Genomic DNA, 16,099 nt, shown 5'->3' with positions numbered 1-16,099 from the left:
GGAATTCAGGTCCCCAGATTATTACCTGGGCCTCTGGATTAACAGTCCAGCAATAATACCACTAAACCATTGCCTCCCCTAATTAGATTCCAGTGGAAATGTATTAAAATTTGTATATTCTGTAAGGTGGTAGGTTTTATCCAAATTGGATTAACATTGTAGATTCAATGTAATCATATTTAATAGTCATGTGACAGGGCATGAAAAAGCTGAATACTTATTTTGATGATTTGTTTTGCAAAGAGCTGACATATGATTACCAGCCTGGGATACAGAACCTGGCTCAATTGATGGGCCAACTGTGTACATTACAGCTGGTTTCAGGGAGGAGAGATGTCAACAATGGCTCCTGTTTCTAGTCACCAGTCATTGACCAATGCTAAGAGTAGTCTGTTTCTGGATTCTTGATGTAGAACAATAATGTGGTCATCTATGGTGCATCCACACCCTTGAATGGTCAACTTGTTTGTAATTATTTGTCAACCCAGCAGCACCACTGACATTATAACGTTAAATATGACTGCTGCCATCTGCAGATGCGAGGAAAGAGAAGGAAAATGGAAGAGATTTCTCGAAATGAATCCTTGGGGAAAGTCCGAAGGATGGTGGTAACCCATCTAAATCTAACCTCTATACACCTGAAATGACAATGTTCATTAGCCTTCTCCTTTATTGTCGGCAAAGGACCATTCTGATAAAAGGGACAAATGAAAAAGCACTAGAAAACCGTTACTAGAAAATGGTGTGCAGGAGCAGACAGATCTCAGGGTGCGAACGTGTACAGGTTGCAGGACAGGTTGAGAAGGCAGTTTCAAAAAGGCAAGCAGTTAAATATCTCTTGCCTTAGAAATAGTAACATTGACCGAGACTTTTACACTCCTGACCCAGTGGAAGGAGATGGGTAGGAAAGGTGATGGGAACTCAAAGGATGGGACTCCCTGTGTGTCTGATGTCTCCAGCCGGTTGGTCGTACCAAGTTTGATCAATATGTTTTGCTTCCAGTCAGATGGAAAACATTGGTCAAGAGGGCTGAAACATGAGTGAGGGGGCAAGGCCATCTTCAAGGGGTGATGAGGGAGACCTTGGAGTGAAAGCACCTCGGGTAATGGGGTAGACATCTCAAAGTATATAGGGGCGTAGGTCATTGGTGGGGTGCAGGTGATCAGATGCCTGGGAAAGAGGACGAATCACTAAACCCTGTAGTGATAGTGGCATGTATAAAAGAATTCTTCATTTATTGACATTTATATAGCGCATAGTGGGCAAATGGGCATGGACCTGCTTTAGCTTGGTATGGGGGCTGTGAGGGGCATATATTGGGTGCGTGTGTGCCTACCTTAGCATTTGCAGCATGACAGCCATGTGGAATGGGTGGATGTATTACTTGACATGGGGGCATGTGGACATGGTTAGTGAAAGGACATTAGATGGCATAGACCGGGCATTGGAAGTTTATGGGTAGTGAGGTAGGTATGAAGTGCAAGGGATAAAAGAGCATTTTCCATTATAAATGGGACCATGCCTCTGAGCACCAAGGCTTTTAAATAGTCAGCCTCAACAGCTGCCAAGCCCTTTGGCTGGCTCCAAACCTTATCCTGGATTGGCTGGTTCAACTGCAACCTGCACCTCTGCAATGAAAATCCCTTCTTTCCCACCAATATCTCTGAAGATAGGCAATCCGAGACAGGAATGTGCCTGGCATCCACTACCCAACTCAAGGACGAAAATCTGGGCCTTTATCCCTCACACCTGACTCAAACTCCTTTTTTAAGTTCCTCCTTTGGAATATCAAAGCAAGGGAATTCTTCAAAACATGAACAAGACACTGGTTAAGTCCCAGTTGGATTATTGTGCGAATTCTAGGCTCAATATTTTGGCAAGGTTGACATAGTTTGCGAGGGGGTGCAGAGGAGATTTACTGGAATGGTACTTGCTGTACAGGACATCGATGATTTGGGAAGGTTTGAGAAATTGGAATTTTTCTCACAACGTTGAGTGGTTTAAGGGGAGATAATTCAAAACGCAAAATACGTTGACAGGATAAATGAGGGAAACTATTTCCAGTAGGTTTGTGACAAAAGGACACAGATTTATGGTAACCGGTAAAGGATTTGGTTTTATGCAGTTTAGAATGCTCTGCCTCTCAGGGTAGCAGGAAGCAGATTCAACAGTAAATTTCAACTGGGAATTGAATATATACTGTAAGGGCAACAATTTGTTGGAGCATGGGAAGGGAAGTGGAACTAATTGTAAAGCATTTTTCAAAGAGCTGCAGGAGGTATGATGATCTGAACAGCCTCCTACATCTTCTGGCATTGGGATTCATGAATGCTTGAAAAATATGTATTTCAATAAACCCAATCTGCATAAACCTGAAAATAAGTCCAAAATAGCTTGTCCAAATAATAGATCATGCTAAATTAATTTCACCAATGGTAAACTATGGCATTAAATTAACTTTATAAACTCATGATACAGATCTAATGATTTCTTTGAACAGCACAATCAGTGTCTTCAGCTGTTGAATTTGTTTTACTAGGTCATCTGCAATAAAAATCTTACTGCTAAAAATTGTAAGAAAAATTGCTAATTAAAACGCCTGGATAATTTTCCCTTCATTACCATGGCTCCTGAAAAGTTAACAGTAGAGAGAAATCCAGAAAGAATTCCTCAACATCTTTTCTTCTCTAAACTACTCCTTCCTTCTGAAGCTCATGTATTTTTTTTTTGCAAAGGAAATGCATCCTTATTTTGAGAACAGGTCTTTGTTATCTTAAGGAGTGCTGTTGTCTTCACACTCCATTTCCTCCAGTATTTAACTTTTGTTTTTAAATATTTATCCCACGTTTTCACAAAGGTTATTGAAGAGATACGAAAGCACAAGGTGTCTCATTTTGCTAAGGATGTCCTTTCGACACTTGACTTTTTTGGTGGTTTAAAGCCTGCACGGTCAGGTTGCCCAGTGACAGGTGGGACTGGTTGGTGGAGATGTACATGATGTACAGGCACTGGGTCCTTTCTCTGCAGGGATGACGAACTTTCCCCTCTGCTAAAAGTCTGATTCCTTACGTGTTGTGAAGGTACAGGTGCACTTGCTTTCTCGTAATTCCACTGTGTGGAACATGTTGGGTCATCCCCAATGTAGTCCTGAGGCATTATGGGTGTTGATGCACCCCTTCTCCTTTTGGGACTGCTATGAGGAGACACTGAATATTCCACAAAAGCATGGCTACCTCCATTGCCACCTAAAGATGACCTATAGTGAGAACCTGGATTCTCAAGTTGTTCTCTCATACTGTGTGAAAGATAATTGTCCACGACATCTTTATTATCACTTGTCAGTTCCTGATCCCGCTGGAAAGAATGGCGGGAAGTGGGAATGACCCGCACATTGCTAAGGTGATGGGACATTGCTTGATGCGAGGAATCAACCAGGATCATCTGTGATCCTGCACATGGTTGATCTCTTAGACTTGCATTTATCAGGTTCTGCTCCCATTCACAGCTTCTCATGCCTGTACTGCGTTTCTGTTGCAATGGTGTTTGTTCAGGTGTTGGTAATACTGTCGAGTCAAGGTGATGCTGGCTGGTTTTGATCAAGCTCTTTGACCAGCCGTTCTGCATCAGTGGAGCGAGTAAGGTTTCTGGCTGTCCCCTGGACCGTCGCTCCACCATGCCGCCTAGCTTGGTGACACTGACTACAGACTCGCTGTGTGAAAGGATGGTTTCCTTGTCTTTTCTCCGGGCTGTATCCTTTTTGTCCCGATGGCCAATGAACCAGCAGACACTGAATCCGGAGATGACTGCTCCAATCACAAAGGCAGCAATGGCTGATATCACAAGGAGGTTGACAGAAACCAGGCCATTGGGCTCTTCAACAAAGCTTTCATGTATCAGGCCTGTAATAGGAACAAGGTGATACAAATTGAGTAGCAGTAAACAAATCATTTAATGATCAGGAAAAAAGTCAGGCTATTCTAATCATATTTGTCCCTCATTTACTTTCATTACTATTCTCCTTCATTTCACTGACATCACGGATTTAATTAGCTCCTTTTCCCAATGCTTTAGGACCAAAATGCTCAGACTCCCACTGTCACAAATACATTTCCTCCTATTACACTGTGTATGCCCATTTCAGTTGCAATCGACCACTCTAAGTGCTTGCATTGTGTGTCAATCTTTTGAAATCATCACACCAACTCTTACCTCAACTGTCTTTCCCGCGACTGCAAAACTTACACCTCCCCCAGGCTTTTCCAACCTCTTTAGTCAATAAAATTTTGAAATTTAATATTCTGACTTGAACCTCTCGAGTGAAGAGGCCCTGTGGAGAGGTGGGATGGCAGTGGGCACACTGCCCACTGGACTTTATGTGCCTTTTCAGACTTCTGATCCACTGAAGGGCACGGTAAATCCAACTTATCCATAGCTTCAAACTGTCTGATTAACCAGATGCTTTAATGTCCAGGGTCAAGCTAATCTCCCATTGCAATCAGCCATGGAAAACATCCAAACCTGATTGCAGACAAAGCTGCAGCAAACTTGACCTTATTTTTTAAAAAAATTATGTTTATGTAGCAAATCTAACATAGTAAAATGTAAATAGGCATTTGTAGTATTGAATTTGAGTATTACTGAAGAAGTGTATACTTCTTTGGTCTAGCATTCATCAGGACAATTTGCAATATACAATTCAAGGGGTAAACCAATTCTTACACAAAATGCAGGGAGGATGCTGGTCAGTTGGCTCGTGTACTTTGATTGGTAGAGGCACTGCCATGGAGAGTACACTGGGCAAATGCTGTTTATACAATCAACCAGTCTTTGGGACACATCGTCTGCATACCTGGCATCACACTGGTATTGAAATTCATATACCACATTACTCATTATTGTGATTGGCAGCGTGTCATTTTGACTTGACAGCAGCATCCTATTATTGGCAAGCACTACTTGCGTTGCTACAAAACAGTAGCAGTGTGAAACAACTAACTTCACCTTTTCATCAAGCCTTTGAGTCATCTCATCCTTCCAGGGTAATCTGTAGGCATGTAGGCCATATGTTCCAAACACAGGAAAATTGTATCAAACACTATATATCAGAGCAAGCAAAACTAACTTCACAACACCAAAACTGGATATGATTCTATGAGTAGGCATCATTTGCTGGATAATCCTGAGAGTGTGAAGTATTACACTGACAACTAATTTAGAATTGTTAGTCAGACTCTCAGTGTAGCATACTTGCACTAAAGGAGGCTACATACATCAGGCCCTGTTCTTTCCAGCCAGAAAGGATGTATACATGTACTGTACGTGTTTCAACTCAATGAAATAGTGACATCTATTCTCTGGTTCATTTCTCAGACCAATGCCCTGACCTTTCACAGTCAACATGGTTGCTTTAAAAAGTAAATAAAACTTGGCAGTTATTTGTCATCATTAACTGGTGCAGTCTCCATGGCCATGTTTCTACCATCCGAGTTATTTTTCCAAACAATCAGTCTCCCTTCCTACAGTAAAGAAGTTGGTATTCCTTGGCATTCTTGTGAAAGGTCCTGATGAGTACAAGACAAAAAACTTTGACAAAATTTATCTCGTTTCTCCAATATTCATTCAGCTAAAGGTCCCAAAGTGCAAAATAGGAACAAAATTTGGCAGCAGTTAATAGCCTTCAAGATATTAGATGTAAAGGAAAGCAGAAGCTCAGAGGACCTTGGGGCTGCAGGACATTATAAGAGATAGGGAGGGCTGTAACCATGAAACTGTTTGAAAACAAGGATGAGAACTATAAGATTGAGGAGTTGCTTAGCTGGCAACCAATATAAGCCCATGAGTACAGAGTTGATGCGAGAATGGGGCTAGGTGTGAGTTGGGATGTGGGCAGCAGGGAATTTGATCTCCTCCAGTTTGGAGATGATAGAACATGGCAAAGTGTCCTTTCGAATAGACAAAGCTCGGGGAGACAATGAATTGGTCATTGTTTCAGCAAAAGCTGAGATGATCAGGCAAGCGCAGAATCAGTAAGGGGTCAGGCATTGAAAATAAGCAGGCTTTGTGATCGTATGGCTATATGGTGCGAAGCTCACCTTGTGATCAAATAAGATACCAAGGTTGTTAACAGTCTGATTTAGGAAGAAATTGATGGTTATAAAATTGAATCTGTGGCAGCGACAATGGCTTTAAATCTTTTCAATATTTATTTGGGGGACATTTGTAGTCATTTAGGACTGGATGCTTGAGAAGCAGCTTGGCAATCTGCACAGTGGAGGTGTCAAGAGAAGTGGTGGGGAGGTGTAATTAACTGTCACTGGTTTACTTGGCAAAGCTGTCCTTTCAAATATGCCACCGATGGGCAGGATGCATATGAGAACTAGGAAAGGGCCAAAGCTCTATCTTTGGGATACACTAAAAGTAATGGTTTGGGAGCAAGACCAAAATCCTTGCAATTGATTCTTTGGCTGCAATTAGATAGATAAGATTTCATCTAACTGAAGTCAGCCCTATCTATCTCGATATTGATGAAGAGGAATTGGAGGAGGTTAGTATGATCAACATGTCACAGATTGCAGACAGGTTGTGAAGTATAAAGTGGAATAGTTGTATAAGTTACTGTTCCCTCCTGCATTCTTTTAGATCTCTCTGTAATTCTTACATAAACTTAATTAATGATTTATTGCTTCATTCACTGAAGTGACAATTACTTGACAGGCTACCTCCATTAAACTTCTTTGACCCTGCCATAAATTAGTCAGGCATGGAGATCGTGGTTTTTGTTATTGAAATTTTCAGAGCTATATTGATCTCACTTTTTAAGCTAACACTTACTTAAGCCTAACTTTCATTAACAGAAGTTTAATTAGCTTTTTCCTCTTGGGTATAGTTCATTTCTTTTAATTACTTTACATCAAATAAAGTTGCAGTTACATGAATCATTGAGCAACAGATTCAGTTTATTTCCCTTTCAATCATTTCCTCTCCTGAATGCACTGACTCATACTGGTGTAAGACCATTGGAACAGTGCTAAGGTGTTCAATCCCTTTAATCTGTCCCTTAATTCAATTAGAACTTGACTCTTTTGTATTGTAACACCATCAACCTGCTTTCATCCAAGGTGATTGAGAGTTTTAGAAATTCTAGCCCTCACCCTGACCCTTTGAAGGTCACTCCTGTTGATCTAAGTGCAACATAAAACCACACCTAACTAATTCCAATGTCAAAGAACCCAAAACCATCTGGGTAGCTGTGCAACAGCATCCAATTTTATGGGTTCATTTTTAAGGGTGGCACGGTGGCACAGTGGTTAGCACTGCTGTCTCACAGCGCCTGAGACCCGGGTTCAATTCCCGACTCAGGCGACTGACTGTGCGGAGTTTGCACGTTCTCCCCGTGTCTGCGTGGGTTTCCTCCGGGTGCTCCGGTTTCCTCCCACAGTCCAAAGATGTGCGGGTCAGGTGAATTGGCCATGCTAAATTGCCCATAGTGTTAGGTAAGGGGTAAATGTAGGAGTGGGTGGGTTTTGCTTCGGCGGGTCGGTGTGGACTTGTTGGGCCGAAGGGCCTGTTTCCACACTGTAAATCTAATCTAATCTAAAAACCCCTCGATCCAAAGTCCCTCATAGTCTGAGTGTCAACCTATGCCATACGCATCTACCATGGCTCCTCATTACCTTCATAGTGTCCCCATAGTCACTCACCCAGTTTCACCATGTGGAGAAAGAAAACTAAGTTTCTATCGAATGTAGCTGTCACTTTTACTCAATAGTGAAAAAGACATTCATAGAATACTTTTTTACATCTCAAGTTGTCAATCTTTTATAAGAGTACACAAACTTCTATTGAGACATCATATCACTTCCTCTTTAAGCTGTCAATAAAACTGTGAACCCTAAACCTGCTGCTGAGATAATCATAGCACTTGAAACACAGCCATGAATTCATAAGGATGTAAAACAAGCTCCTGAGGAAATGACAACAAATAATTCTATTAAAAATACATGAAAAGTTGTTAGTTTTTCTTATAATCTACACCTGTCAATCAAAGCAATCCAGAGATGAGGTTTTTCACCTTCAGTTGTAGCCTTTTGTTTTGAAGTTTATATAGTAGAGTATTTGAAAAAAAACTTCAGATGATGATTTTAATTCTGATTTTATCTGTCCTTCAACAGTATTAATATTGTTGAATTAATTTTTGACTTCCACACTGCAGACTAAGGCAGTTATAACAGCTGAAATGGCGTCTATTTGAAGTCAACTGTAAGTTCAAATGGTTCTGTTGAATTCAGGATTCCTTCTTGTCTGAAACATGCCCTGATCCCATTTCCATATCAGCAAAAGTTCCATCTATCAGAAATCAGGGCAGTATTTCCACATTTGGGTCATCCACAGCCCCATTCTTGAAGGTCCACTGAATTTTCACAACTCTACAAATATCTGGATGAAGTTCTGATGCAAGGCCATCAATCCGAAGCATTAATTTTGCTTCTCTCTGCATAGTGACTACCTAGTATGCAGAATATTTCCTGTTCCATTTCTGGTAGTTCAATATAACTGCTTTGAAATGATGAATGAAAATTGCAAAGAGATTTTTTTTTGAGAAAAGATATTTCCATACATCAAAAGTGAGAATTAAAGCCAAATCCAAAATTTATCAACAGTGAATGCATGGGATAATACAAAAATGCTCCTTTTAGATATGATTTAAAATATTATCTTTTATACATATGAAACTTCTAAATTGTTTTTTTGAATTGTATACTGCAGATATCTAGAAAAGTACATAAATATTCATCACAGTTCTCCTTAGATGTACTTTTCTGCATTGGTATCAGATAATATTACACAGATTTGTCATGCCTCACTTACTTTGGAAGGTGTCTGATAGTTTAAAAATGGTTTGCCTCTATGCAACAGTCAATTCCAATGATAAAAACAAGTTGTTTTATTCACATTGGATTCATTAAGAAATATACAATCTGTATATTTTCATTACTTTAATATGAACTTAGCTGAAATATTAGAATTTACATAGATGAAATATGTATTTTTCCAAGTAAAGAATGGCGTTGCTCATGAATGGAACATTTCCCCATTTCAGACAATGAAGGCCTGAACTTTGAAGGTCACTCCTGTTGATCTAAGTGCAACATAAAACCACACCTAACTAATTCCAATGTCAAAGAACCCAAAACCATCTGGGTAGCTGTTCAACAGCATCCAATTTTATGGGTTCATCAGTTGTCCACATATAGAATAATAGGGAAACAGACCCGACAGTCCAACCAGTCCATGTTGACCATAATCCCAAACTAAAGTAGTCCCACCTGCCTGCACTTGGCCCCATATCCCTCCAAACATTTCTTATCCATGTACTTATCCAAATGTCTTTTAAATTTTGTAATTCCACTTGCATCCATTACTTTGTCTAGAAGTTCATTCCACACATGAACCACTCTGTGTAAAAAAATTGCCCCCCATATCTTTTTAAAATCTTTCTTCTGTCACCTCAAACATACGTCCCCTGGTCTTGAAATCCCCCATCCTAGAGAAACGATACCTGCAAATCTCTATAACATCACCTCTCAACCTCCCCATACACAAAACCAGGCTGTCCATTGCTCCAGTGAAAGAAATCCCAGCATATCAAGCCTCTCTCCATAACTCTAACCCTTTATATCTGTTAACATCCTGGTAAATCTCTTCTGAACCCTCTGACCATCTCCAGCTTAATAATATCCTTCCTATAACAGGGAGACCAGAACTGAACACAGTAATCCAGAAGAGGTCTCACCAACATCATGTACAACCTCATCCTGTATAACATCCCAACTTCTATACTCAAAGGTCTGAGCAATGAAAACAAGCATGCTAAATGCCTTCTTAACCACTCCATCTATATGTGATGCAGACTTCAAAGAATTATGTACCTGAACCCTTGGACTTCTCTGTTCTAGAACACTGCCCAAGGCCATACTTTTAATTGTATAGCACTTGTCTTTGTTTTACCAAAATGTAAAACAATACTTTCTGTGATTATTCACCAAAGAGAAGGAATTGGTGGAAGATGATCTCGGGTAAGGGAGTGTTGAATTTCTAAGCCAAGTCGTTGTTGAAAAGGAAGAGGTGTCATGCATCTTAAAGTATCAAGGTAGCTAACTCCCCAGGACCTGATGGGATCTAACCCAGAATATTGAGGGAGGCTAGAAAACAAATTGCTGGAGCATTGACAGATATCTTTGTATATTCTTTATCCACAGGTGAAGGTGTAGAGGACTGGAGAATAGCCCATGTTGTCCAACTGTTTAACAAGGGTAACAGGGATAATCCAGGAAATTCCAGACCTGTGAGCCTCACAGCTTGTAGATGGCGTGGATAAAATGGAAATGTAGAGGCTTTTTCCTGGGGTGGAGGGGTCAGTTACTATGGGACACAGGTTCAAGTTGTGGGATAGGCAAGATGTTTAAAAGTGATGTGTGAGGCAAGTTTTTCACACAAAGAGTGGTTAGTGCCTGGAATGTGCTGCCAGAGGAAATGGTGGAAGCAGACACAATAGCAGCATTCGAAAAACACCTGGACCAAGTTATGAATAGGAAGGGAATAGAGGGATAAGTGAGGACAGTTTTAGTATGGAAGGGCAAAATGTGTTGGTACAAAGAATAAAGATAAAGAAAAATACAGCACAGGAACAGGCCCTTTGGCCTTTCAAACCTGCATCAAACCAGATCCTCTATCTACATCTATTGCTTATTTTCTAAGGATCTATCTCTATCCCCCTGCTCCCTGCCCATTCATGTATCTGTCTAGATACATTTTAAATGCCACCATCATGCCCGCCTCTACCAATTGCCCTAGCAATGCGTTCCAAGCACCCATCACCCTCTGCAAAAAGAACTTTCCACACATATCTCCCTTAAACTTTTCCTCTCGCACCTTGAACTCATGACTAGGCTTGGAGGGCTGAAGGGCTTGCTTCTGTTCTGTATTATTCTTTGATCTTTTTTCTTATCTTCTTGTTTATTTTTTCATAAAAATGAATCAAGTTTGTAAAACACAATTTCCCTGCAAAAAAACCATTCCTTGCCTCTCCAGATGCATATAAATTCTGACTTTTAGAACCACTTTCAACAATTTAACCACCACTGTTGTCAAACTCACAGTTCGATAGTTCCCAGGGCTCTCCTTACATCTTTACTTAAACAAAGGCAAAACATTAGCCAATCTCCAGTCATTCAGCACCTCATCCATATTTGTAGATGATACAAATATTTCTGCAAGAGGCCCTGCCAGTTCTTCTCTAACTTTCCACCTAGTCCGGGGGTACATTATATCAGGTCCTGGAAATTTATCCATCTTTACATTTTCTAAGAACTCTAGTACTACTTTTTCTGTAATGTGAACTGTTTTCAAAACATCAATATTCATTTCCCCGAGTTCTCTAGCCTCCATTTCTTCCTCCACAGTAAAAACTGATGTGAAATATTGATTTAATATCTTTGTCATCCTCTGAGGTTCAACATAATGACGAGTCTTTGATCTTCAAGTGGTTGTACTCTCGCTCTAGATACTTGGTAGCTCTTAATGCTCTCTTTGCATTATCCTTAACCTTATATCCTCATATCCTCTCTTTGTTTTCCCAATCTCCCACTTAAGAATGCCCCTACACTCTTTATGCTGTTCAAGAAATTCATTTGAACCCTATTGTTTATATCTAGTATATGATGCTTTTTTATTTTTGATTAGAACCTCAATATCTTTATTTATCTATTGTTCCCTAATCCTACCAGCCTTACCTTTCACTCTAACATGACTCTCGTTATTCCACCATTGAAAGCCTCCGTCTTATCAGATGTCCCTTTACTTGTGAACAGTATACCACAATCAATTTTTAAAAGTTCTTGTCTCATACCAATAAAATTTGCCTTACTCCAATTAAAAACTTTACTTTTTATGGAAGCCTTAACCTTTCCCATAACTATTTGAAAACAAATAGAATTATGATCACTAGACCCAAAGGTATTCCCCTAATCAAGAGAAGGTTAGGTTTTGTTCCTTCTCTAGAAGGAACATTGATCAAGAACATTTTCTTGAAAATATTTAACAAATTTTTCACCATGCAAACCTTTAACACCATGGTAGTCCCAGTCAATGTTTGGAAAATTAGAATCACCTACTATTACAACCTTATTATTCTTACATACATCTGAGATATCTCTACATATTTGCTCCTCAATTTCCCTCTGACTATTGGGGTAATGGGTCTATAGTATAATCCCATCAAGATGATCTTTTCCTTTTTTATTCTAGTTTTGACCCATGTATTTTTGCTAGACGATTTTTCAGAAGTATCTTCTCTAGTTACAGCAGTAATGTTTTCCATAATCAAAAACACCACTCCCCTCCTCTTTTCCCTCTTTTTCTATCCTTCCTATAGTATTTGCAACCCAAAACATTGAGCTGCTAGTCCTGTCAATCATTCCTGATGAAGAGCTTATGCTCAAAATGTCGTCTCGCCTGCTCATCGGATGCTGCCTGACCAGCTCTGCTTTTCCAGTACCATACGTTTTGACTCTGATCCCCAGCATCTGCAGTAATCACTTTCTCCTGTCAATCCCTTAGTCTGGTTACTCTAATAGCTTTGATGCCCCAATCTCATGTTCCCACCATGCCCTGAGTTTATCAGCCTAGCCTGTAAGATTAGTAAGATATCAATGCAGCTTAACTCTTCAGAGTTACTTTGTTCTCTGACTTGCTCTTGTCTGTCTTTTCCAAGTAACAACATCTTTTCAAATTCAAAACCATTGTCATCTATCTTTCTATTTACTCTGCTACTTAGGGTCCTTCCATCACCTCCCCCCACCACCCACTGCCTCCACCCCCCCACCCCCCTCCACCCCCGCCAACAGTTTACAGTATCCCTTAATAGAAAGTTTTAAATAAGTATTTTTAGAAAGGATTACCTACAGTATGGAAACAGGCTCTTCGGCCCAACAAGTCAATACCGACCCTCCGAAGAGCAACTCACCCAGACCCCTACCCTATACTTACCCCTGACTAACGCACTTAATACTATGGGCAATTTAGTATGGTCAGTTCACCTGACCTGCACATCTTTCAACTGTGGGAGGAAACCGGAGCACCCGGTGGAAACCCACGCAGACATGGGGAGAATGTGCAAACTCCACATAGGCAGTTGCCCAAGAAGGGAATCAAACCCAGGTCCTTGGCGCTGTGAGGCAACAGTGCTAACCACTGAGCCACCGTGCCACCACTAAAAGAGTTGCAATTCAGATTAGATTCCATACGGTGTGGAAACAGACCCTTCAGCCCAACAAGTCCACACCGACCCTCCGAAGAGTAACCCACCCAGACCCATTTCCCTTCAACTAATGCACCTAACACTATGGATCAATTTAGTATGACCAATTCATCTGACCTGCACATCTTTGGACTGTGGGAGGAAACTGGAGCAACGGGAGGAAACCCACACAGACACAGGGAGAATGTGCAAACTCCTTTTATCAAAAACATTTTCAAATCTTTTACAAAGTAACTATATATAAAATATAATACCAAAAGATAGAGGTAGGAAAACAGTGTCGTATCACATTAATATTAATAATAAATACCTGCTATTCTACCAGAACAAACATATCTACTCAAACTAAACTACAATAAAATTAAATAAAAATTAAATTAAGTTGAATTCAAATTAACTTAAATTAAATTATATCACATTATTCTGTTTCATTCACCACACCTCCACTAGAGCTCCTATCCTTGAAAGACCAGTTGGTGTACTTGAAATTTTTTTCCCTCAGCTTCCTCCTCTCAGGGCCCCACAGGTGCCCAAACTGACTCCCATGGCTAGATCACGGCCCCAATTAATATTGCCAATAAGTCTGTGTCTATATTATTTAAAAAGGGCCGCCAAGTCTTATAAAACTGCTCCATTTTAGATGCACCATATTTGTGAGGTAGTCTTGGGGGTAATGCTCCATCACAAGCCTGCGCCACCCCGTAAGATCTGGGTTTTTTTTTCGACATACAATTCATGAGAATGTTCTCCTTCGCAGAGTGAGTGAGAATGTTTCACAGTCTCTTCCGTGTTCCCCAGAGGGGGCAAGTCTGGCAACACCAGAAGAAGAAAGACCGCGTCCAACTTGACTTCAGTTCCCAGGATTTCCTTCAGCTCCCTAACTATGGAATTCTAGTTTCTCTGGATCTTACAACATGACCAAACGCAGTGTGTAAGAATGACTATGCTAATTTTACATTTGGGACACCCTGGAGATGCTCCTCTCCTGAACTCAGCTCGCCTCTCTGGTGCCATATGGGCCCTGTGTAAAATCATTAATTGCATGGCCTGTGCTTTGTACATATTGAGATTTTCTTTACATTTTCCCATATATCTTTTCATATTTCCAGTGAAATATCCTCTCCTGGTTGCCAATTCCAAGTCCTATAAAGTCTCTCCACATCTCCTAAGGCACGCCCTTTCTGTAAATAATAGAGTACTAACCGAAAGAGCGCCCGTGCACGGGAACACTCTTTTCTCCACGTCTGACCTGTAAGGCTGAGCCAGGAACGTGGTCCTCCTCTGTATATAATCCCTTATCTGAAAGTACCAGAAAAGGTCCCTATTAGACAATCCATATTTCTGACTTAGTTGGCTAAATGACATCAAGACCACCTCCTCGAATAAATCTCCCAAAGAGATACACTTAGTCTGCCATGCCTTAAAGCCGGCGTCCATTGACCCAGGTTTAAATCCTGGGGCTCCTGCCAATGGGGTAAATGGTGAGGTCTTAAGCCAATTACCCTTGCCTCGCCTCATTATTTTTCAAGCTCTCACCGTTTTCGAAGTGATTGGGCTCTTACGCTGCTCAGTCATGGTTTTCATCTTATCCACGAATAATAGATTAACTAGGGGATACCTTGACTGTGAGGCTTCAATATCAAGCCAAATTGACCCTGAATCCCAGTCACCCACATATGCTAACAGGCCATTTATTTGATATCTCTTCAAGTCCAGAAGGTCTACCCCCTCACCCTGTGGGAGCTGCAATTTAGGAAATTTAATTAGGGGGTGTCTGTGACACCCCCTAATGAAGGACCCTAGCCAACCATTGGGCCTCTGTAATACTTGTCTGGGTAGCAACAATGGGAGCATTCTTATGGGATACAACAGGCAAGGAAGAACATTCATTTTAATCAGGGCTATTCAGCCTAACCATGCTAATGGCAATCCATCCCACCAATGCAAATCCTGTTTTATCCTCTCCAATAGTTGTGCATAGTTAGCTTTATACAGCTGGTGGAAGGCAGGGGTAATAAAAAATCCCAAATACAAAAAACTTTCTGATGGCCATCTAAATAGGAACTACATTCCATCCTTCAGATCAGGCACCTCCACTAATACCCCCATTGACATAGCTTCTGAATTTGTATTGCGAAAAACTGCCAAATAAATACATTTTTTGAATTAATTGGGGAATGGATTTCTCTGGATTGGCCAAGAACAAAAGGACATCATCAGCATTTGGGTGATCTTATGCTCCCATTCCCACCCTTGGCATCACTATTTCTGGGTCCCTCCTGATAGCTTTGGCTAACGGCTCAGTTACCAAGGTAAATAACAGCGGTGAAAGAGGACATCCCTGTCGGCTGCCTCTCGCAATACTAAAGTTATCTGACTTAGTACCGTTTGTGATGACTGCTGCCTTAGGATCATTATACAACATTGCCATCACCTAGCAAAGGCTCCCCCCGATCAAAGCGCTCTAGGACCCCAACAGGTACGGCCATTTTACCTGTCAAACGTCTTTTCCGTGTAGAGGGAGACCACCAAACCCAGGATCAATCTTTGCTGGCATACCTGCAGTATGGTCAGTACCCTCCTGATATGGTTAGAGGAGCTACGGCCCTTGATAAAGCCCGTCTGATCACCTTTCACAATATAGGGCAATACATCTTCAAACCTCAGGGCCATCACCTTTGACAGGATTTTAAAGTCTCCATTCAACAACAAAATTGATCTGTCCAAAGCACGTTCTTTAAAATGAGGGAGATATTAGCCTCCTGAAGAGAAGGTGGAAGA

At 40.8% G+C, this 16,099-nt stretch overlaps 1 protein-coding gene across 1 annotated transcript in view; it reads right to left on the bottom strand.

Moving 5' to 3' along the window:
* Nucleotides 1-2,889: 2,889 nt before the first annotated feature.
* The window catches only part of sema6bb (sema domain, transmembrane domain (TM), and cytoplasmic domain, (semaphorin) 6Bb), a 257,488-nt gene continuing 244,278 nt past the window's right edge, over nucleotides 2,890-16,099 (bottom strand). The window contains exon 14 of the mRNA XM_060846599.1: nucleotides 2,890-3,899. Coding sequence (XP_060702582.1) covers nucleotides 2,890-3,899 — 1,010 coding nt within the window. The remainder of the gene's footprint in view (nucleotides 3,900-16,099) is intronic.

This window comes from Hemiscyllium ocellatum, chromosome 28, assembly GCF_020745735.1.
Source record: "Hemiscyllium ocellatum isolate sHemOce1 chromosome 28, sHemOce1.pat.X.cur, whole genome shotgun sequence".
Classification (NCBI taxonomy): domain Eukaryota; kingdom Metazoa; phylum Chordata; class Chondrichthyes; order Orectolobiformes; family Hemiscylliidae; genus Hemiscyllium; species Hemiscyllium ocellatum.
Note: the sequence above shows the minus strand (reverse complement) of the source record. Positions and strands in the feature narration are given on the sequence as shown.